The sequence below is a fragment of the Gymnoscopelus braueri genome (assembly GCF_963280865.1).
Source record: "Gymnoscopelus braueri genome assembly, chromosome: 19".
Lineage (NCBI taxonomy): Eukaryota > Metazoa > Chordata > Actinopteri > Myctophiformes > Myctophidae > Gymnoscopelus > Gymnoscopelus braueri.
In genome coordinates this window covers 37,535,855-37,560,511 of record NC_137621.1, presented here as the reverse complement: position 1 = coordinate 37,560,511, position 24,657 = coordinate 37,535,855, and the positions used below count along the sequence as shown (strand labels likewise).

The 24,657-nt window shown below is 40.9% G+C and overlaps 2 protein-coding genes across 2 annotated transcripts in view; one reads left to right on the top strand and one right to left on the bottom strand.

The window, feature by feature from the left end:
* The first annotated feature begins 1,814 nt into the window (after positions 1-1,814).
* On the top strand, positions 1,815-15,261 carry LOC308074879 (uncharacterized protein). Its single transcript, XM_080414387.1, has 19 exons — positions 1,815-1,952; positions 3,196-3,322; positions 3,676-3,812; positions 4,375-4,550; positions 4,713-4,908; positions 5,547-5,785; positions 6,128-6,213; positions 6,432-6,493; positions 7,224-7,462; positions 8,170-8,359; positions 9,274-9,336; positions 9,481-9,601; positions 9,909-10,050; positions 10,530-10,682; positions 10,966-11,119; positions 12,013-12,956; positions 13,397-13,529; positions 13,738-13,807; positions 14,025-15,261. The coding sequence occupies exons 2-19, from the start codon at positions 3,196-3,198 to the stop codon at positions 14,357-14,359; spliced, it is 3,567 nt and encodes a 1,188-aa protein (XP_080270513.1). The 5' UTR covers positions 1,815-1,952; the 3' UTR covers positions 14,360-15,261.
* A 2,702-nt stretch (positions 15,262-17,963) lies between these two features.
* The window catches only part of arhgap5 (Rho GTPase activating protein 5), a 38,843-nt gene continuing 32,149 nt past the window's right edge, over positions 17,964-24,657 (bottom strand). The window contains exons 6-7 of the mRNA XM_080413279.1: positions 23,832-23,937; positions 17,964-22,908 (exon numbers count right to left, since the gene is read on the bottom strand). Coding sequence (XP_080269405.1) covers positions 22,590-22,908; positions 23,832-23,937 — 425 coding nt within the window. The 3' untranslated portion in view covers positions 17,964-22,589. The remainder of the gene's footprint in view (positions 22,909-23,831; positions 23,938-24,657) is intronic.

Sequence of the window (24,657 nt, the reverse complement as noted above, 5' to 3'; positions counted from 1 at the left end):
ACCCTAACAGGTCCATTTGGTTCCATTTGTAGACTCGAATTACAGACCCATAAGGGTCCTTTGGTTCCTAACTATTTAGCTGGGGGGCCCCTGGAACTCCCTCAAGGACCCCACTTTTGAGAACCACTGCACACTTTACTCTGTGCTGTGCTGTGCAGTGCACGTGTGTGCGTGTGTGCGTGCGACGTGCGTGTGTGCGTGCGTGTGTGTGTGTGTGTGTGTGTGTGTGTTGCTGTATTGTTGTATTGTGCTTTCTGCTTTGGCAATGTAAACGTATGTTTTCTCATGCCAATAAAGCCCTTTGAATTGAATTGAATTGTGTGTGTGTGTGTGTGTGTGTGTGTGTGTGTGTGTGTGTGTGTGTGTGTGTGTGTGTGTGTGTGTGTGTGTGTGTGTGCGCGCGCGTGTGTGTGTGTGTGTGTGTGTGTGTGTGTGTGTGTGTGTGTGTGTGTGTGTGTGTATGTGTGTGTGTGTGTGTGTGTGTGTGTGTGTGTGTGTGTGTGTGTGTGTGTGTGTGTGTGTGTGTGTGTGTGTGTGTGTGTGTGTGTGTCATACAGACAGACAGACGGACAAAGCGAGAGAGCATGCAGGTTAGGGATATCTCCACTATAAATGTTGGAAACTATAAAATATTTCATTGCTCCGAGCTAGAAAACCAAACGGCAGGAATTGTTTGGGCACAGAAAAAGTTTAAGTTTAATTCCTGGCAAATAGTATTGCTGTTACAAAAATGGATTGGATGTTGTTTGATGGCATGTTAATAAATAAATAAATTACCTGCCAAGTTAAAGTAGTTTATTGATTTATTGTTAATATATGTACCCACACAATAGACAATACAGCCGATTAGCAGTGAAAATACGAGGCAGTTCCTGCCTATTGGGTAAAAACAAAACAAAAAAGGCACACAAAAGTATTTCTTTTTTTTTCTAATTTTATATATTCATATATTATCTTTACCACTTTTATATTTAAGTAATAAGTAAACCAGGGAAAACTTAACTTGTACAATGGTGATTCTGAGATGGACAGATCACTTACTCTACGACGATTATAACTCAATCCTCCCAATATCCCACAAATGAATAGTTTGTTATTACTACCACGGCACCACACTAGCCTTGGATCAAGACTAAGATACTATGATCGATTTTGACATTTGCATATATCTATGATAGTCTTGGGCTGCACCGTGCACCCCCTGAGTGCCCTGGACCTTCACCAGTAAAGTCCGTATTTCTCCGAACGTGTACAAATGCAAAATATAAAGTGCTTACACTGTTGCCCCAAGTGTTACCTAACCCTTTGGAGTCTTTGAGCAATGTATTAGTCCATATTTTTTTCAATATTTTGTTTCAATCCCGTCTGTGCCAGAACGCCATTCCCCCACCTCGTTTACTTCCTGTTTACATTGTCTGTAATTCCGGATTTCACCGGATGCGTCCCATCACTACCACCCATTGAGGAATAAAGGGAATTTCCAACAGAATCCGGCACAGGCGGGATTGAAACACATATCTATTGAAAGAAAACGTGCTAATTTAGAGCACATGGTTCTTAATGTTGAGTTAACATCCGGGGCTACGGGGTCAGCACTTTATATATTTTTGTTGTACATGTACGGAGAAGTACGGGCTTTCCGCGCGGATGTTCAGTGATAATTGGGGGTTGCAGCCCAAGACTATCATAGATACGAAAGTAAAAGTCAGACTCGATAAAATACATCATAGTCTTGAGCCAAGGCTACCTCCACACCACCTGGTGGCGCTCTTCTGTTTTCCAAAAAGCGGAAAGACAGCACCGGAAGTCGGTAGGGGGTTAGGCTTTGCAACAGCTATCACAACTTTTGTTATAACCGCGACGTTCCTTTTAGGTATCAATTAGTTATCTTATTCATTGATTAGGGTGAATAATATTCAAATTAACATACGGCACGACTGACTATTTGCAAGGTTTGTGGTTTTTGAACAAAATCCTCTTTGAATAACGACGCTAGCGACGGAGTGGCTGGTAGATAAATGCTATCGGTGTTTCACCAGTTTTTGTCTCCCGACTGTCGGGTGACGTTATTTAGGTTATAGAGGTGGTTGTAGGGCTGTCACGATTTAAGTTGACGATTAATTGTCATACAAATAATTGCGATTAACAATTTAATTGTGTTTTTTGCATTGACCATTGGAACATATGAATCAAAATCCATTTTCTGTTTGCCTCTTAGGCTTTGTAATAAAAAAAATCCACTGGGCATATACATGACAAATAACTTAAAATATACAAATATTTGACTGACATATTTAATAAATTTATACAAAAAATAGGGGAAATAGCAGATCTACAAGCTTACAATGCGTGCGTTGTAAGCTTGTAGGTCTGCTATTTCTGCTTAAAATGTTTTTTTGGACTATTATAACGATTATGCAAAAATAATTGCGATTATCTCAAATAATTGTGATTAGACTATTATGTAATATTGTAACAGGCCTAGGTGATAGCCACTTTATCAATTCAAGACAGCTTAACAAATTAAACGTTTTGTGTTTGCTCGTTTATGAAATAAATCAGTTTGTTAATATTAAAAATATAGTTATTTTAACCACTTAACCCCCAGCATCCATATTGGGGAAAGCCTTTGCAGAAAATAGCTGATCGACAAGCAACGCCTTGTCTTGTCGATCTGCTATTTACAGCAAAAGCTTTCCCCACAATAACAGAAAATAGAAAATACACTGGAATAGAGCTCTGAGGGACTCCGCTCAACCATAATGGGGTTTAAGTAGTTAATTTTTTTTGTTGCTGTCCTATTTGCCAATCCTGCTGAATTGTACGATACTTTATAGGAATAATCTTAAAAATGTGTCCTACTCATATTATATGGTCGATGTATAATTTTTAATATGTGCATTGTGCTCAGATCACAGGTTGTCTAAGTGGGGGACGCCAGGGGTCGGGTTAGTGGAATGGAGTCAATGGACAGGGAAATTAAAAATTAAATATAATGTTTCAAAAATAGCAGATCTACAAGCTTGTATAGGGGTTGCAACAGAGGCTATGGCTATTTGGGGGTCCTTGGCATTGGAAAAGTTTGAATCCCTGTGCTACATTAGATTATATGCACTCAGCAATGCTGATTGTTTTTGGCACATCTCTCTGACCTTCTTGCTCTATTAATCTGTTTTCCCTTTTTTGCATGTCTAGATGCCAGGGTTTGACTTCCTGGATCGGGTAGAGCAGTATGTCCGCACAGGAACCTTCCCTCCTGAGGTTGATACAAAGGCGGCCAGGCATGTCGTCAAGAGAGCCAGCAAACAGTTCATTTATAAAGGTATGTAAGAAAATGAAGCCCTGGCTTTTATGTCCTCATCATTTCTTTATCATTTGACCACATGAACCCGACCGTTCCTTTTCTGGGCATGTCATAATAGGGGAACATTAGGCGAAAATGGCAGATCTATGAGCTTGTAGATCTTTCAGTGACAATATTTGAGGTAGAGGTAAAAAATTGGGGTCCAAGGATAGAGCCCTGGGGGACCCTGGTCATTGAACTATATAGGGTTTAATTCATTAGAAATTCTTGACATTACATTGATAAAGGTTATTTTGAAGTGTGTGAGCTACATAGTTGGATTTTGCATTGAAATCCCTTGACCTCTGTCTGTCTGTCTGTCTGTCTGTCAGATAAGCGTCTGTGGAAGTCATTTAAAGGTCGTCTCCTGAAAGTGGTCAGGAGTGAAGAGGAGATGGTAGAGATCCTGACACGTTACCATGAAGACAACGACCACGCCGGCCTACAGAAGATGGTCAAACAGATATTGGTGAGGTTCATGATTAATATAATAATAATTATTATAATGATCTGTCTGGATAGTGACAGGTATTGGTGCACTTACTAGACAATGGCAAATAATAATATTTCATGTTATTATGATTATTATTATCATAATAAAAAAATAATTCCTTGACAGTACATAGCACCACATTCATCCTACATAAACCCCTTCCCACCCGCTACACAATCCCAGCTGGTTACACTAATCTACACAGACCACGTACAACACTCACAGTGCCCAGGGGTACAAAGAAAAGAGTGGAAAAAATAAATAAATGTATATATATATGTTGACACTTCTGCAGTAGCCAGAATACAATGCTTCAATGAAACATCAGTTCAACCTTTGAGGGAATTCAGATTGAAAATATGACAAATGGTTTCCAGAATGGTTATCATAATTGTAATGAATTTTGTGTAAAAGACAATTAGTCTTTTTTGGTTCAGGTACTCCTTATTAAAGATGAATTCACCGGGTAAAAACACTTCTCTCATTGTATTGACAAGAGTGCGTTATGTTGTAAATGACTGTGTGATTTCCTGTCCAGTCTCTGTACTTCTGGAGTAGTGTCACCGAGGCTGTGAAGGGCTGGTTGATGAAGTGTCCCCAGTGTCGGGTGAGGGCTCAGCTGCATAAGACAGTCGGACCTCACAGACAGCAGTGTCTGGCATACTGCTGTGACAGCAACAGCTGGAACAACCCAGAATCTGTCACCTTTTACAGGTACACTAACTAACTTTCTCTTGTATCAAATGAATTTAAGACGTCTTTAGTTCCTCTGTTTTGCTCAGAAGTTGTTCAGTTTTGAGTTTCAGCTTTTCTTGTTCATAATTTGTTAACCTCCACTTCAGATTAAGTTAATTTGCCTGTGTGCCTCTCTACCAGGTTTCCCAAAGACCCAGAGCTGCGGGACAAATGGCTCTCTGTGGCTCAGAGAGACAAAGGCTCCTTGCGGACTCTGTCCTGTCTCTGCGCCAAACACTTTGACGCTTCCTGTTTTCTGGTCGACACCGAAGGTCAAGTGACTCTGAAACCAGACGCTGTTCCAACTATCGTGGCTGCCACTTTACAGGAGGATGAGGTACATACAGTACACGCCTGTTAGGACTGGGTATTTTGTGTGGTCTGCTGCTGGGATGAATACAGACAAATTCTGTTCTCAAAACCAGAAACAAATAATTGTGCTACACCAAATAGTAGAGTCTGCCTCCCCCTTTTCCTGTTTTGATAATTGTGTTAAACAATTTTGTGTGATTTGAGGTCAGAATAATGATTCATACCTACTCAGGAACGATGCAAGTCGAGAACCAATACCCAAATGCAAATGCATTCTCACTCCTCGCATAGGCTACACGGCAAGCAACACAGCATTTTGGCTTCAGTAGCTGCTGCGGCCAGTATCCCATCTTCACGCAACAATGCCTCAGCCACGTCGAAGAAGAGAAAGATACTCATTCAAAGCAAAGTTTGAAGTCGATCAGTCAAACGGTGCCCGAGTTTTGCCCCGGGACGGACAGACAGTCAGATACAGTCAGGAAGACAGAGACAGATTTTGTGAATTTGTAGATTTTTTTTCCTCATTCAGGAAAATTTCACATGACCCCCCCGCCCCCAGTATGCATGTAGCAGTACAACACTCTCTGTAGATTTAATTGATAATATGTTAGTTACAGTACCTGCTGCTATTAGTCCATAATGGTCTGTGTTGTTTGTTTCTAGCTGCCCATCGCTGCAGAGGAGGACTCCCTCCAGATCTCCTCCCTGGAGGAACTCATCGCTGCCTCGGATGCTGCAGAAACCATAGAAACCACAGAACGCCCTGAACCCAGAATGGATCTTCCAGAACACCAGTATGCCTTCCCTCCTCCAGAGAATAACAGAACCATGCAGTTGGGGCAGCAGACTGGCTTGAGGAAGACCTCGGAACCATGCTTCGTTATGTACGACAACATAGAGAGGTAACTGAGTACACAAAATGCTGAAACCAATACTACTATGATATGATCAGTTATGTCATGACCATGAACCTTTTGACCCAAAAGTTATTCATCTCTTGGCGGTAGTAGACCGAGTATTACCAATATCTGGTCAACCGCTCTACTTTACTGAACCACCACCGTCCGTCATTGTGACCTTGACCTTTTGGACCCAAAAAGTAATCTTGTTTGGGAAGCCAAGTTCATGAAAATCCAGCCATCCTCAACATGTTATTTTACTAACAGCCAAAAGGGGCGAAAACACAATAAGTAAAAATCAAATCATGTGGATCATTTTTTTAATTCTCATGTTGTCACTTACAGGTATCTGAAACACGGAATCATACCTCAGCAAACGAAGAGTCATACTTTTATCCTTAGAAGAGCTTCCAGGCGCTTCGGTGTGATCAGTAAGGACACACACACACACACACACACACACACACACACACACACACACACACACACACACACACACACACACACACACACTTGTTCATTGTTGTTGATGTTCAATCACTGACCTGGTATCAGTTAACATTGAAACGATTAGATCTATCTATCCCTAACCCAAGATTAATTAAAGAGCTAGTTTAAAATGACTGTTAATTGATCATCTGTGTTTCAGACGGAGTGTTGATGTACACAAAGGTCTCCCCTCCTGTTAAAGTCCTACGCAGCAGAGATGAGGTACAATCGTACAGTTATTAAATTTCCTTTTTAAACTGTTGATCATCTGTTCATCCTGGGAAGCACTACTGAGCATGTGTTCTCTATACAGCAACACCTTGCTTCATGTTTGCACAGGTTTTAGTCAAGCATGTATAAATTAATGTTCCTTGAAAGATTGGTTATGATGATGATGGTGATGGTGATCTCATCAGCCACATACCGCTTTACAAAGAATAAAAAATGGAAAAGTAAACAAACAAAAAAAATCACACCCAGTGTGAAGTGGGCGGTGTGGTCACAGTGGTCATCACAGTGATGGAAGTTCACTTAAAGAAAAGTAATATTGTGGACCAACCATTGTACACCCCTAACTTTAAAAAAACCATAAATGTGTTTTTTTTAAGTGCATAGACCTATTTATAGGGCTATGCACATGTGTCATGTGTTCACTAGCCAATCACAGTCCTGAATAGTCCTGAATTGGCCACCATAGTGTACAATGGTGGCCAATCACGGTGCAGGGTTAGGGGGGTACAATGGTGGCCAATCACAGCGCAGGGTTGGGGGGGTACAATAGGTGGGGGGGGTACAATGGTGGCCAATCATAGTGCAGCGAATGTCGATGTCCAAACCTCACATATAGGGGCGGTTTCACCGCCCAAAAATGGTAAAACCATCAGAAGTAATACAAATACATGTGAAAAACAATCTAACAAACCCACCAATCGTATCATTTGTTTTTTTCTAGGTAATAGCGGTCATGCGTCATTTCCATGACAACCAGGGTCACCGGGGTCAGGGTATGTGTCATCGGTCCATCGTGAAGCAGTTCTACTGGGCCACGCTGAGCCGAGACCTGGCCACCTGGGTCTCCACCTGTGACACCTGCATCAACAGACCCAAGAAGAGACGCTTCAGATGTAGCGTCTACAACTGTACCAACTACTCTGGACCCATAGAGAGAGGACTGGGCATGACCTTCCACAAGTATGGGACATCCTCATCGTCATCACAAAACAATTTGTTGCTGTCGGGCAGAAACCTATTATCTTTTTGTGTTTTTTTTCACACAAAAGTAGCAGATCTTTAACGGTTTCCACCTTACAGACAAATTATTTTGATTAGTGATTAATCTGTCGATTAGTATGCAATACATTTAGACAATATTATTATTGTCATTGTAAAATTCATGGTAAATGCTCATCAGTAGTTATCTGGACCCAAACATACATCTTTTATTTTTTTACAGACTTTATTTCAATTTTTTTATAAATATTTGTATTAGTATCACGTATTTCTCCCCCCCCCCCCCCCCCCCCCATATTGTTATTGCTGTCATATTTTCCTTTCAAAAGACAATACAAAAATGTAATAATACAATGAAACTTTTTATTTCATAATAAGGGACAAAAAATCTGGTATTCATATTTTGGTCAAGTTGTAAGTGGCTTTGTTTGAGTAGGATAGAAAACCAGCAGTTCTAGTGGTCCTGGTAGGATAGAAGGCCAGAAGTTTTAGGATAGAAAACCAGCAGTACCAGGAGTCCTGGTAGGATAAAAACAAGTAGTACTGGGGGCCCTGGTAGCATAGAAAACAAGCAGTACTAGCGGTCCTGCTAGGATAGAAAACCAACTGTAGTAGGGGCGAAGCCAGCTTAACATAAAGCGCATCCCTGACCTGTGTTTTATTTGTAGGTTTCCTGTTGACAACCCTACTCTGTTGACTCGCTGGCTGAGGAACCTGGGTCGACCACACTGGCATCCTAGTCTCTGGTCCTCTGTGTGTTCATCTCATTTTACAGAGGACTGCTTCGACCGCAGCGAGGGAGAGGTTTGCCTCCACCCAGATACTGTTCCCTCACTGTTCATCTACAGTGACCCTGTGGTGAGGAGACAACACCTGATTATTATTCATTGTATTAATTTCATGCTGGAGAGAGACTGGAAAGAGACTGTAGACGAGTAGCTAAAGGGGAAGATGATGCCGATTCAAACCCACAGAGTGGCAATAAGGTCTGTAATGTACCAGTATGATGTGCGCACAGAGGCTATGTTCAGTCAGACTGGCATTGTGACATCCAGAATCAGATTGCTTGACAGTCTGGACAGCAGAAGCAACAACAAAAAACAATTGATTTGTGAAAGTCACATTCATAAAGCATTCATAAGCCACTCGAGTCAGAACGAGTCAGAACTGTCGCAAGGCACCAAATTCAGAGCACCATGCCAGGCAGGCATGACTTCAGAACTGCAGCATATATGAACTTCCTCCGTTGCACCAGACAACATACCGTAATGAGGGAGGAGGTTCTGCACTGCTACTAGATATTGCTATGGCGTGAAGGGAGAGAGGACATATCTCCATTCTTAATCTAGCCTGCAGTTTTTGGCTCCATATTGGAAAACATTGGCACCATTTAGCATTATAGGTAGTTGGCATGCTTTTGTTGTTACCTCAGCAACCAATGCAGGGTTAAAAGATGAGTGCTAAAAGATGTCTGAACACACAAATCTGAGTATATCACTTGTAAATAACACTATTTACTAAAGGTTGAATTTGATAAATATGTCAGATTTTTACCCCCTGTCTGAACATAGCCCATAGCCATAGAGTGGTTGAGAGTTGAGATCCAGATCATTCATTCATCCTTAAATGAGCATTGACTGGAATTTAGTTAATTTATGGGAATCTATCAAGATGTTTGTGGCTTATCAAGTGCTGGTAGTAAATTACACAAGTGATACATGACACAAAACAGACTTACACCTCAGGAATGACGTGTAACCATGCTCCTGCAGAACCAAGCCAGAATCACCCCAACCCAGCCGCCTCCACTGGAAGCAGTCACGACCCAAGACCAGGTACTGACCCGTTGTTTAATAGTTAACAGGTTTTAATCCCGTTAATCAGCTGCTGCAGAGAAGCTATGTATCAGCTAAAGCACAGCTACAGTAAATGCCACAAGACATTTTGTTGCCTTATTTTCCTTTGTGTTATTTGTGCAGATATTCTTTGCTAAGTATGATGCGGTGGAGCGTTACCTTCGTAGAGGGCACTACCCTCCAGGACTGAACGGTGTGGAAAAAAACACCTTGCGAAGATTCGCCAAGAGCTTTATCATCAAAGGTACAAAGAAAATCTAAAGGAAACAAACTTAAATGAGCAAATAATTTAATTACTGTCTTAATAATTTCAAGAATGGTAGAAGCGTGGTGCACCCTGGTGGTCCAACCAGATACTGTAATATTGTTTTTATTTAGGCATTAGAATCAGAATCAATTATTAGAGGAGTGTAGCATTGCTGCGTTTAACTCATGTTGATGTGAAAATTCAAACTAGTCATATCTTGTAAGTGCCGTTTTCTTTCGTTGGACAGACCAGAGGTTTCAGTTTTTTCTGACGTGTGATAATAATGTGGTGTTCTTGCATCCAGATGATGAGCTGCATATTGTTCGAGGAAATCGTGTTCGTCGTGTTCTGAGGAACAGAGAGGAGGTGGAGATGGCGTTGGTTAGTTACCATGACGAACTAAACCACCTTGACCTTGATAAATGCATCCGCCTGCTCAACGAGAGGTAACGCTAACTGTTGTAGATTAAGTAGTTGCAGACCTCCGCCATGGAGGCAGCTTGGACTTCATCCCTAAAGTGTTGTGGTGCTATACACACTGCCAAAAGAAAAGTTACATTTAATAGTTATACAAAAAAAAAACTACTAAACTAGATTTCATCTTTTATTTTAGATTGTTGCATTTGTTAATTTACTAAAAGTATAGACATAATTACATAAGTCTTTTGATGAAAAAATGGAAATGGGAGTGACCCGGGGGTTTGATTTCAAGTGGAGTCCAATGACCCCACAAGACCCCTGTTGGAGACATTTCCAAAAAACTGAATTGTGTGTGGCCTCTGGCCTGTTGGGTCTACCAGTAATATCTGTAGGGCAGGATTGTTTTCTTTTTTTGGCAGTGTGCTTTAGTGCAAGTACTGTACATTGTTTCACTTACATTTCTTCCACGTGCAGTTAAAATACTGTAGTGATTTTTTTTTTCCAGGTGTTTCTGGAAGACAATGAGACCAGATGTGGTCCGCTGGATCGACAACTGTTCTCAATGTTCTGCTAAAAAGGTCAAGAAGACAGAACCTCAACAAGACCCCAACCAGAGTCTGGGTTCCCCACAGATCCCTTCTGACTCCCTTGCCAACAGGTACAGTATGGGTGGAGAACAGAGAGGGTATGTGTATTGATCTAGTTATTTGACCACTTGAACCTTAGCATTCCTATTCGGGGGGGCCAACATTCTACAAATTTAGCAGATCTACAAGCCCTTGTAGATTGGCTAAGATATTTGGTGTAGAGGGAAAAGAGGTGGAGGGCTAGCATACACCTCTGGGGGACTTTGGTCAATGAATATAGGGCTTACGTGGTTAAGAAGCTTGAGACATTTAATCAAGAACACTCACAATTTCCCTTTCTCTTCATCCGGACAGTGACTATGATGATGACGACGACGACGATGACGACGATGACAACAACAACAACGATGATGATGATGACAAAGATAGTTATGAAGAAGACGATGATGAGGAGGAAGAGGAGGAGGAGGAGGGTGATGTCAGAAAGCACCAATCAAAGAGCAGAATGGTTTGACAGTTTCTCTGCTCCTTCCACACACACACACACACACTCACACTCACACTCACACTCACACACACACACACACACACTCTCACACACAATTGACCACAACAAGCCCCTAGGGCTTTTTGTGTTATCCTTTTAACAATCATTGTAAACTGTAAAATAGATTCCTGGCTAATAAGCCAAACATGCCTTAATGCATTATAATTGCCCCTAAAATGTAAAATTAAAAACACCTTAAATATTCGGATTAAATATTGCTTTGATGGTCATATTAAAGGGGTAGTTCACCCCCAAAATGACTTTTTTTCTATTGATTACTCACCCCATGGAGCCTTGATTTCATGGATATTTTTTTGTTTTTGTCGCATTCCTTCCTTTATTATTTGATTATAATAAATTTGTCCCCATTGATTCCGGTAGGAGACACAAATGCATTTGTGTCTCCTACCGGAATCAATGGGGACAAATTTATTATAATCAAATTATTGGCTTAGGAATGTGACAAAAACAAAAAAAAAATCCATGAATTCAAGGCTCCAGGTGGTGAGGAATCAATAGAAAAAAAGTCATTTTGGGGGTGAACTACCCCTTTAACCTTACGAAGCATGAAGTTGTTTTTCATTAGCACATGCATTCCATAGGGCTGGACCACAGATGGACAAATGACATCATCAACTTGCGACGGAAGCGGTCCCTATTGAGTGAAAGACATACTATTTCTAAAAGAAATAAAACATTTAATGTGTTTTTCATTTCAATGTTTTGTTACATAGGGCGAATATAATCTATAAGGCATATAAGGCTTATTAGCCAGGGATCCTTTTAATAAAGTATTCAGTCAAAAAACAAAAGCTCTCTTAAGTTTGATGTAATATTATTATTATCTTCAACAGACTGAGCAGACTTCAGGAGATATCCCTGCGCCCTCCCCCTCCCAACCTGACATCTCTATCACCTCCACACAAGAAACTTCCATGCAGCCTCAACCACCAAGCTCCACCCCTTCCCAGTCCGAAGACGCCACCATCACCACTCCCTCCCAGACGGAAACACCCGACATCCAACTCGCGACCATCAACTGCTCCGACGAGACCGAAGCACCTCCTTCCCCCTCCTCCCCGTCAACTCCTCCCAGCTCTCTGATCTGGGTGGTTCGGAGAGTCTCCACGCAGCCTGTCAGCCCCTCACAGCCCCAAATCCAGACCGAGGAGAACGAATCTGAGAGTCAAAGCGGCACCGAGCCCCAGAGCCCAGTTCACTTCGAGATCATTTCCCAGACTCAAATACAGACACAAGCCGACCCGATCCATGAGCAGACAAGTGAGTGTGAAGTTCAGGCTCAGGACCAGAACGACGCCCCTGATCAGCAACCCCTCCAGTTCCACTTCATAACCCATCCTCAAACCGAGTATGAGACGAACTCCCAGCCACAACCTGAGGTCCAAACGGAGGTGAGCGTGACTGAAACTCAGGATCAAAGCCCTGCCCAGATACAACCTCAACCCAGTCTTCAAACTGAATTCACGCCCAGAGCCCCGCCACAGGCAACCCCAAAACGCAGCTCTCAAACACTACCACAGAAGAAGAGAAACGACGCATCTAAACCAAAAGCCAGTACCCAAAAAGCTAAACTCCAGACCTCAAAAGCGAAACAAACCCAGGTCAGCAGGGTGGCCCAAGCCAAGAAGAGAAAGGGTCCAGAGACAAAGTCACCAGCTAAGAGAAATAAGTCTGGTTCTGTGTTGGAATCAGCTGGGTCCCAGAAAACCAAACCGTGGACCGTCTCCAAGTCTGTCTGGACAGACACCATCAAGAGGCTAAAAACCGAAGAGAATAGGTGGGTAAATATATAGAACAGATAGTGAATTTGGGTTAATAAGTCATTTGATAGGGCAAGAGGCATTGCATGAGTGCTGATACACAGTACAGCAGCTCTGGAGCTTGTTACATTTTGTTGATGACATATCACTCTGCTATGTTTGTATGGTAATATACAATTACTAAAAAACATAGTTATTTAATAATTGACAACATTATACACTTTTTACTCATTACTTGATTGTGTTAATCTATACTATATTTTCTGTTTGTGTAATTGTACACATTTGAATTCAGCGAAATCACTTAAACCCTACCCATAATTGTTCAAATATATCTGATATTGTAGATATATTTCTGACCAATAATGACATGCCCAAAATAGGGAAGTCATGTTGAAAGTTGTTAAATAGATGAAATAATCCATATATTTGTGTGTCTGTCCATTTGTCTGTGTAGAGACCAACCAGTTGACCTAGAACCTATAAGGGAGGTTAAGATGCAGCAGGCCAGGGTGATGGTGCAGCACTGTACTCAGGCAAGGGTGAAGGTGAAACCGGCTGTGGAGGGAGCAGAGGCTCAGTGGGCAGAGGTATACAATACAATCACTAAAACGTCAATGTTCAACTCATGGAATTTGATGTGGTTGGTGTCTCTCTGTCTAGACATCTGTCAGTCTATCCATTCAGAATCTGTTTGTAATCTCTTTGTAATCTCTAAGATAGGAGCGCCAAACTTCAATTGTGTTCATTTCATGACCACTTCATGTCTGCTGTGTCCTATATACCCTTTGTCCTCAGATCCAGGAGGGAATGGTGGTCTATTTGTGTTTCTTCCAGGGAGCCACAGAGGACATTGTTAAAGAGATGGGTAAGATAAATAAAAAAAATCCAAGCTGACTTAAATTATATTTCATATGACTGTGCTGCTTTCAGAAAAGAAACCGCATGCGATGCAAGCATTTGATGACGTATACATTACCCAGAAGTTGTTGTATTTCATTGAGTGGTTACAGGTAATGTAAATAAATAAATACCAGTAGTACTAAACAAGTTCTTAACAAGTCAAATCATATTCCATCCAACAGCCGACACTCTGATGAAAGCCAAGTTGTTCCGGAACACCTTGAAGCGTCCGTCTTCTGTTCTAGAACTCCCCGGCAGCGTTCTGCTGATTCCACAGGACTCGCTGGTCGGAGAACAGCAGCTCTTCAAGAGAAAGCGGCTCCAGTACGACAAGGCATGTGCGATGTGGTGGGGTGCTCAGCTGTACGCCAAGCTGGTCTCTGCCTGCAAGAACATAGTGGAGAAGCATGCGTCCACATCAGCGTTGGGGATCACCGTAGAACATGGGACCTATGGTCAGAAACAGGAGATAGTCCTGACCTCCTCAGAACCACTCACACACCTACTGGAGTTTTAGATGTCTGAAAGACAGCCGTGATGGTGTTACACAGAAACTGGTGACCTACGGAATTCTGTGATGCCCACAGGGTCTAGATTGAGCATTTTCAGCAAATCCTTCGTTTACTGATCCAGCACAAAACTAGCTGAGCTGGGTCACAATGTGAATATGTGATAATACAGAATTCAATAGGTCATTGAAAAAATGGGACATTCACCTTTGCAACAGTAATGCATTATGTTCGCATGAAATAAAAACATGCCTGATTATAATGGAGCCGTGTAAGTAGATGGCTACATGGTATTCATAATTTATTCACACGGTGCAGAGCCACAGGGCACCCTACTGTATATAAAATATAACATTTCAGGGTGCACTTAGTCAAGAGTCTGTATAAATGCATGTATACAGGGTTTAGTTTTACACCAGGGTGGCAGTGGCTCAGGAGGTAGCGTGGTGTCCTGGAATCAAAAGGTTCCCTGTTCGATCCCAGATTATCCCGTCAATGTGTCAAAAGTGTCCTTGAGCAAGACGCTGAACCCCTAACTGCTCCCCGAGTGCTAATCAACAGCTGCCCACTGCTTCTAATTAAGATACACAGTAAAATCCCCAGTGTTCATTTATCTATGGACAAACGGACTGGTCGAAAATGTACACTGAGGATTTTACTGTGTGGGTTTAAATGCAGGGGACACGTTAAAAGTACTGTATTTACAAATGTACTTGGCCAATGAAGGTTTCTTTCCCTTTCCCACCAGGAGTTTCCGTGAATAATTTAGTTTCAAGATGTCATTACACATCATGCAAATTAATTTAAGTAGAAAATATTGGATTGAGTTTTTGCCCCTTCACTTTTTTTTTATATAGGAATGCATAAGTGTTTGTGTTAAACATGATGCCTGATAATAAACCGATGTATAGATACATTAAATTGTTTCATTGTATTTATAATTCATTGTCTGATTTGTGTAACGTTCAATGCTGCAATATTGAATAGAATGATAGGAGTAAGAAAAGTACAAATAAAACTAAATGGGCCTGTTTTTCTGACAGCGTGTGACTTGGTGCCGTGCTGCGAGCTTGTAGATCTGCTATTTTTTAACAAATTTGGAAAAATCTCAAAATTGTTAGGAAAATGTTGAATCATTTTCTTTTTTTTTAACGCAAAACTTCTCTTCCCTCCCTGGCACAAAACCATTTCAGATGGGGGTCTGTGGCCATAATCATTAATTTAGGTTTCCTTGACATGAAAAAGTTTGAGAACCACTGCCCTAAACAACCTATTGCATTGGAGGGCAACTAAAGAACAACAACAAAGAAGCAGTGCTACACATTTGGTATTTTTTCTCTTTCATTTGTCTATTGACACTACTCCTCTCTGGACAATCAAATGTGGCATGTGTTGTGCCTGAGTATTTTGGGGATTTCTGGTTGTAAGATGCAAGCTTTTCTTCTCTTGACAAACTGGATGAATAGAAACATCCGTACTTGTGACGTATCAGAGGTACAGAGGGTCCTCCGCCGTCACCTCCATAGCACAATCCTTGGCTAACGTAAACACTCAAAGTATCAGTAGAGTAAAGTAACCAAGTACATTTACACAATACTGTACTTAAGTAACATTTTGATATAGGCCTATTTTGTTTTTAATTAATTCAATTTAGTTAATTCATGTATTTTCTGGTGATGGAGGTACATGATAGATGTATATTCATTCATAATTCACTGTGTACATTTATATTTAATGATAGACTGTTCACTCATTCAGAGATCCATTGCCGATATCTGGGCACGATATTGTTTTATTCTTATTTATCTTGTTTGGTTCATGACTCCTACCTCTCCTGTGTTTTATTCTCACTGCTGTTGCTGCTATGACACTTGGATTTACCTCAAATCTAAAAAAAAACAATTTCCACTGAGATTGAGAAAATATTGAGCGCAAAGGATGTAAGTGATATTTTCAGAATTTTACAGGAGAGCAAAAACAAACTTTTCATGATTGTAATTATTTAAACAAAAGCAACATAGCAATTTATACTTTTATAATGATGTGGTCTTACTGATATGATACTTACCATACTGACATGATAGGCTACTTACCATGATAATGACATGATAATGACATGATACTGACCATGCCTTTATTATAAAAAGTAAAAATTATAATGACCTTTTACCCCTGATAGAGACCTTTAAAATTATATAAAAAAAATCAGTTTTGCCAAAAATGTCACACACCTTTGTGCTCCAAGCCCTCGATATTCTATGTGGATCTTAATATGGTGTAATTCCTCTGACATCAAGGGCTTCATTGAATTCCCTACACTTGGAGGGCATTTTCAATAGCAAATACATTGAGTTGAATAGGCTTGATTCCAGGTTGTAGGGATATGCATCTGGGAGGATCTGGTAGCTGTTTTTAGTTGGGAAAACTCTGGTGTTTGCACTAACCTACTAGGCTGGAAGCTGGTAAAAAGCTTTTACAAAGATTCCGGATCAACGAGTGGATAACGAGCACTTTATTTCAGTACCGTTACTATAACTGGCATAATACAACAACCTGTTTGTTTCCCCACAAACTGACAGTTACACTTTATTTTCAGTTAGTTTGAGACCACTAGATGGCGCCGCTTGCCTTCTAAACATTGCAGGAGTGGACTCTCAAAAGGGGTTGCATGAATATGATCACAATTTAACTCCTCTGTAGCCATCTAATCAGTTTTGGTTTTGTCCCCATTTTATTCTTTTAGTTTATTACGTTTATTTGAATTACATTGGGTTGATTCTGACAGTGTTAATGTGCAACTGTGCAAGGGTTAATTTTATTTGACCACCCTCTGTGTAGGTCAACACAGGATCAGCCACTGCCTTGCTCAATGGCACCATAGTGAGTGCACACCGGACTTAACCCAAGTCCTCTAGTAGAGTTGTTCCGATATCGGAAAAGCTGCCGATACTACCTAAATAAAATACTGGTATCGGTATCGCGAGTATGCCAGTCTATGCCTATCCAATATAATGTAATTTATCACATTGATGTTGCAAGACTGTTTTATACTCTCACTGTACTATTTACATTATTATTTTTGCAAACATGTAACTGCACTAACAATTATTAATGGATTTTTTTAATTTATTCCTAGATCAGTGGTTCTCAGTGGATCTTTTTAATTTCACGGACCCCCATAACTGAGTGTACAAATGAGTGCATTTGGAACCCCCTCAAGGAACCATGAGGGTCCCTGGACCCCACTTTGAGAACCACTGCCCTAAATTCTTTTTCATTTACACACTGGTATCGGATCGGTACTCGTGTCCAACATTGTTATGGAATCGTGAAGGAAAAAATGGAATCAGTACATCTCTATCCTCCAGCTAAGGGCAGAGTTTCTCCATTGACTGTAGCACACTGTTGGTCAAATGTTTTCTGTGAATATTATTTTGATTATGATGGGATAGATACATCACTTGACACCAGGAGTTCGGGAATCCACTTGTTTGTAGACATATGGGCCAAAAAATTCTCAGCATTAGTCAATAGTCTCAGAGTTACTGGCAAGGGGTATAAAACACAGTGACATTCTGATTTGACAAGTAGTAACAAACCCAAACACAGGAGTTTTGGAAAAAAAAGAAACTTTATTTGGAAACATTATGGAGAAGAAAAAAGTTGCGTTTTTTTTTCCATTTCTCAAAAGGTCATGTTTTTATTTACTATGATACAGAGTGGATGACGGAGCTCAGATCTGGAGGAACTAGTTTGTACACCGGTTTGAAACGAGCATGGATATTATGAACAAAATGATTAATAAAATAAAAAATATGATTGTTTTGTGGACAACTACAGAATAACTGGTTAATCTTTTATCTTAACTAGCAGCTGCTGAGTTTACCTCACGCCCACCCGCTTTGTCCCCCCCAACAAAGGGGCGACAAAAGTCTTCAAGAACTCTATTGGCATCATTCCAATTCCTCCATACGTTCCCTTCCATGTGCCCCTGTCCTCAGAGTCTAGAACTGAGTGTCCTATAGAGGTGGACTGCTAGCTTCATTCCATTCATGATATCTACATATTTATCCCCTTTATAATGTGCTTATATAACACTGATGGTCAACAAATGAGCTGTCAGCTCCATTCTATTCCAGACATCTGACACCTAAAATGTGCCCGTGTCATTGTGTTGGAGAATGGGCTATTGGCTCCGTTCCATTCCAGATATTTGTCCCCTAGAATGAGCCCATGTCATCATAATCCAGAATGGGCTGCATGGGCTCCAATCCATTCCAGAAACGCATCCCTTACAATGTGCCCTTGTCCTTCTGCATGCAAGTCTATAACATAACCTAGAATGGACTATTGGCTCGGTTCCATTCAAAATATAAATCCCCCTCAAGAGTGTTCTTATCCACTCATCTTTTCTTGTTCTCTTCCCTACACATACAGTACATGTGAATGTTACTCTCTCTCACACACACACACACCTGCACCTGAACTTGGTCACTCACTGAGTAACAAAGCAAGTTGGGTAAAAGGTTTGAGCGCTCAGAACCACTAAACACTCACACTTAAAGAACTACTAGGGGTTAAACTCTCTCCACACATATTTTACAAAGCTGTGATTTGTTCCCTGCAGGCCCTCTCGGGGTCCAATCACCTAGTCCTACATACACACACAGCATGCAAAGGGTTAATTTCCAACTGGTCATAAAAACTTGAAGGGCTAAAGGGATGCTCTGGATAAAAGCATCCACTTAAGGGGAAAAGAGTGACTAAGGAGGCAGGAGACGAGTTTCTGAAATGGGACAGAGCCAGAGGATTTGATTTTTTATCTCATCAACACCAACTCAAAATAACCATCACTTTGTGTTTGTGTCATTCCATGGCTGCATTTACACAGGAACAAACGAAAAACTAACACCTTATTTTTAGCCCCATTTGACTCAATCTTTATGGTACAAACATCTAAGTCTAACAGGGTTAGAAGAAGGGTGACACTTTACAATGGCATTATCCCTGTATTAATATGAATTTGAGGTATTTTAAATACTTAATTCAATGACATTTTTCTCAATAGATAATTTGCTTACAAAGATGTACCAACACAGCGTAAGTAAAAAAAAGAAAAAAACGTACATTATTGTGTACACATTATACTTAATGTGTTGGTATGTACACAACTAAGTAATATTTTCATATATTAAAACAGTATAATTGTGTACTAAACAGTACTTTTCCATTGGTTAATACAGATTGTAATGATGAATAAAGTAATTCACAAAAAATGTCAGTTTTTCAGTTCCAGTGTAAATCAGTTTCCCCTCATTTTCAAACATCCATCTACACTAAAAACAGTTTTTCTATTCTCTAAAAGGCAATAAGGGGAATCGGACCCACCTTCCCACTAACCCTACTGTCTCTCCATCAGAACAGAAAGAAAAACCAGCAGTGGGTTTTAGTTTACATCATCATAACTGCTGCGGAATGGGATTAGAGCCTCTTGTTTTAAACTGGATTACAGAGAAAGTTCAGTACCCCGCGCTGGTTCACAACATCAGCTAAATCAGCCGCTGATAAAATATATATATATACACATATATATATATATATATACTTATACTTTCTTTCCTCTATTTGGGGAAACTATTAGACATATAATCAAACATATGATATTAAAGAGTTGGCATCTTGCATGACAGAAATGAAAAAAAGAAAGAAAAGAAACTAATTACAAATCGATAAAAAAGTTGAAAATCTTCGTCACGCATTCCCTCAACCCAACAAACAATCAATGCAATGAGAATGACAGCGCTTGGCATTCAGCTCAGCATGTATTTAATGGGTTTTGAAGTCTTTTTTTTTTTTTTACTCTCAACAACAGTTTGTAATTTATCAGAAAACAGACATGCAAAGTTTGTTCCAACAAACCCAACGGAACAACGACCGAAAAAACAAGAGGAACAAAGGAGAATAGGATTCTTCTGGAAAACAGACAAACGAGTTGGCCCATCCATCCATCAGACATCAAATGCTCTCCCCCAAAACAACTAACGAAGAAGAATAAGACAAAAGGAAACAGAACCGAGACCCAGAATGCTTTGCGACAGAGGTATTTCCTCTCGGATGTGCCATCATTTGGGGGGGGGGGGGGTGTTCATAGTGGGATCCTCCCTTCAGAGAAAAAAATAGAACTAGAGACATATTATTATTTATATCTTATTGGAGTTGGGAGTGCTGAGAGTCAAACAGGCAGGCTGAGAGAGGGGTGAGGTTTTTTCATCCACCTGCTCCTACATCCAGTTTGCTTCTCACTGCTTCTTGCAGGCCAACTTGTCTCTACTCTTTCTCTTTTTGAATCCCTTCCTCGTGTTCATCTCCTCAGACAGACGGACAGTGTGAGGCGTTAGGAAGAGGTTGTAGTAGGACCACAGATCAATTCACACAGATACAAAGACCTACGTACACACACACACCGACACACACATCCCCGGTAAAAATCACACTTGTAAAAAAAATGTTGTTGCAAAAAATTATAACAAAAGAAACAAACGGAACATAAAAAAAAGAAACTCAGTCTATGGGACTTTAAAAAAAATCTATCGTGCATGTGCTGTCCTTTTGGGTCAGAGTTCAAAGTTTGATGTGACGGGCGAAGGGAGTCGGGGATGGTTGCAGTTTTTTATATTTCAAACAAAAGCAAATCCCCCAACGCAAAAAATAACTTGTTTGTATAAATATATTTATTTCCTTATACTTTTGCAAGTCATCCTCCTGTGTGCGTGTGACTGTTTTATGTGTCCAGATTTCTATCGAACCAGAAGGTTCTGGAAACGTTTAGGTCAAGCCCACCCATCTCTGAGAAGTTACCGGAAGGTGATCGAGAGGTTTGGGAAGAAACCGGGACACAATTGGACAGTCAGTTGTTCAGAAAACCCACTCAGTCAGTCAAATAACCAGCCAGTCAGTTAATGTGAGCCTGATAGGACAGTCAGTAAACCAGTCTGTCATTTGACCTATCAGTTAACCAGTCAGCTAATTATGCATCCATCCAGTCAGTGAATCCATTTTTCCGTCAATCAGTCAGTCCGTTGCTGAATCAGTGGCCTTTGGAGGAGAACAAGGGACTGTTCTGGTCATCTTTACCCAGTTGAGATGCAGTCATGGAGGACTCTACTTTGGAGAATCTTTTCATCTCCTGGATCTAGCCTGGCCTGGGATCTAGACCTTAAGCCTGGGTCTAGAGTAGCTGGGTAAGCAAAGGGGCCTGAACTTAGCCTATCGGTGGGGCTAGGTGTTGAGGCAAAGGACATCTATGTGCTATGTTATTATGAGAGCTGAGGCGAGGAGAGGCAACTCTTTAGCCTGCATTCAAGGTTAAGCCTTCCGTGTATCCGAGCACAAGATGTCTAAATATCAGACCTGTCTTTACTATGTGGTCCAAGGTCCAAAATCATTGGGCGGGGTGTGGCGTTACCTGAATCCGATTGGTTTGTACAGTGTCACGCACAATCAATTCAATCTAGATAATGTAAGAGCCCAAATTTGATGTAGTTTAGGCTCCAGTTCTTCTAATTTCTCACAATCCAAATGAGAAACTTTAGCATAATATAACATTGATAAAAGGTAAGATAAAAGTAATTCATTTATAGGCCTAACTAAAGGTACAAAATTTAACAGCCTACTAGCACAAATGCCATGGCCCAGAATCCACAGAGCTTAGAAACAGACCATGATTGTTTTCCGATTTTCATCCTAGGCCAGGCCAGATCAAGTCATCCCAGATATATAGTCATTAAATCCAGATAATGATCATAATTCCACATGGTGTTGTATCCATATAAGGAAGTGGGTGTTGCATTCCAATTGGCTCTGATTGGTCAATCAAAAAACGGACCAACTCCACAGGCGTTCTGTACTGGTGGTTCTTAATCTGGGAATTAATCTCACTCAACTGGCACATGGATGAGATAATCCACGAGAGGGGTTGGGGGTGGGGGTCTATTCTCCACCCAGTGTTGATGGAGGTAAGGGGCATGTAGTGGTTATTGAGAAAGAGAGAGAGAGAGACATTGTCCCGGACAGAGAACCTTGCCTGTTCGATCCCAGCACCCAACAGGTCAATATGTGTGTCCATATCCCTGTATCCATCCGTTGAATGTCGCCAAGCGGGGCCCGTTGAATCCATTAAGACGCAGGAGCTCCCTACACGTTACCCGTTAGCCATGTAATAGTGCCTCTGGCCTGTCTCTATATGAGGGCGTCTGGGTGCAGGGTGTGCTGTATCTGCTGGGGCTGAAGAGGGGGTGGCAGCTGAAGGGGCAGCAGGGCCTCCACCATGTTGTGACAGTGGGGGGGCGGCGTCCCCTCGCTGCTGGAGCTCTCCGCCATCTCGCCGCCGTAGAAGAAGTAGTCGCTCTGCAGGATGAAGGACTCGATGACGGCCTGGTTCAGCTTGGTGGTGGACAGGGTGTCCTTGTTCTCAAAGTCGGGACGCATCAGCGTGGGCCAGAAGCAGATGGAGAGGTTGTCCGCCGTCATCAGGGTCGTCTTACTCTGCTGACTCACCCTGGATGGCACAGATAAACCATGTTATTCGTTACAGAAGGGTACGGGGTCACAGTGAGTTAGATAAAGTTCGATAGAAATACAACCACTGCTGCCAATGTGCCCTTCAGCAAGGCAGATAAACATCTACGCTGGACAAGAACTGCTACTGAAAGTGTCTAAGCAGAAGTAAAGGAAATAACGCTCAAGTTGTAAATTAATTTGTATACCAAAGCTTCTAGATTATTTGATTAATCTGAAAAAACATCGATAGAATAATCACTAATAAAATGATGCAAAAAGGAAGTAAAAAGGAAGTACCGCCCAAGGAAGTTACGTTTATGCTTTGCAGATCTGTTTACATTCCCAGGGCATGAAAACTGTGTCGTGATTAGTCGAAAAAACACAGCTTCCCGGGGGAAGTACATACAACGGACCTATAGACACCTTCGGCTGTAGCTCTTTTCCAGGCTTTTCTCCTCATGAGATGAGAAGACGCTGAGAACCAGGGTAATAAACATCTAATGCTTCAGCGGTCAACAGTAGAACACTCTGGTGTGAATCATGTGTGAATGACAGGATGTGTGAGAGAAAACATGAGCTGCTCTCTGCAGCTGTACAAGTGACAGCAGGCTGTGAGAGGATTTAAACCCACACACTCATATGGAAAACTAAGTCCATGATAAATATCATGCATGACTGGATTTGGCGTTTGTGTTTTCAAACACATCTAAGTGTGTGTGTGTGTGTGTGTGTGTGTGTGTGTGTGTGTGTGTGTGTGTGTGTGTGTGTGTGTGAATACATCAAAGTATTTTGTTTCTGCAACCCAACTAGTGAGGGTATATCTGACCGAGAGTGTGTGTGATGTTAGTAGCGTGTGTGTGTGTGTGTGTGTGTGTGTGTGTGTGTGTGTGTGTGTGTGTGTGTGTGTGTGTTATCTCTTACCTGTTGAGGTGTGCGATGATGTATTTGAAGACCAGGTAGTTGACAGGAGGAAACTTATTGACGATCTCCCTCAACACCTGCAGGCGCTCAATATAGTCCACGATTTCTGTTACACACACACACAGAGACAGGGAGAGAAAAGAAGATATATTTTACACGTCTCTCTTGGGAAGGGAAATTATACACTCTGGAAGACAAAGGACACAATGCTGCCAAAACTACTCCCACGCTGTCATCTCACACACACACACACACACACACACATATGCTTACATGGCACAAACGCAAATGCACACAGACAGAAATACATGCACAAACGCAAACACACCAACAAAAGCCTGGAGGGTAAAAACAATGTGCATAAATACAATGCATGACCCATGTTAATGTATTTAATATATTTACTTTATGAACTAATTAATTAAGCAATGATTAACAACCTCTCAACCACTCTCAACTCATATTGTACTCTTCATATGGAACCACAGACTGGATCAATACGTCTGATCGGAAACACAAAATATGATCAAACAGGAAGAGAGAAACATACACACACACATATATATATATATATATATATACATATATACATATATACATATATATATATATATATACACATACATATATATATATATATACACATACATATATATATATATATATATATATATATATATATATATATATATATATATATATATATATATATATATATATATATATATATATATATATATATATATATATATACACATACACATACATATACATATATATATATTGATGTGTGTATGCATACAAGCGACAAATGCGTAACTGCAGG

Excerpts from the sequence above, each read along its gene's own strand:
- LOC308074879 (XM_080414387.1), top strand. The coding sequence starts at position 3,196 with ATGCCAGGGTTTGACTTCCTGGATCGGGTAGAGCAGTATGTCCGCACA. Across the intron at positions 6,214-6,431 it reads CAGGCGCTTCGGTGTGATCA|ACGGAGTGTTGATGTACACA; the intron begins GTAAGGACACAC and ends TCTGTGTTTCAG. Across the intron at positions 13,530-13,737 it reads CAGAGGCTCAGTGGGCAGAG|ATCCAGGAGGGAATGGTGGT; the intron begins GTATACAATACA and ends CTTTGTCCTCAG.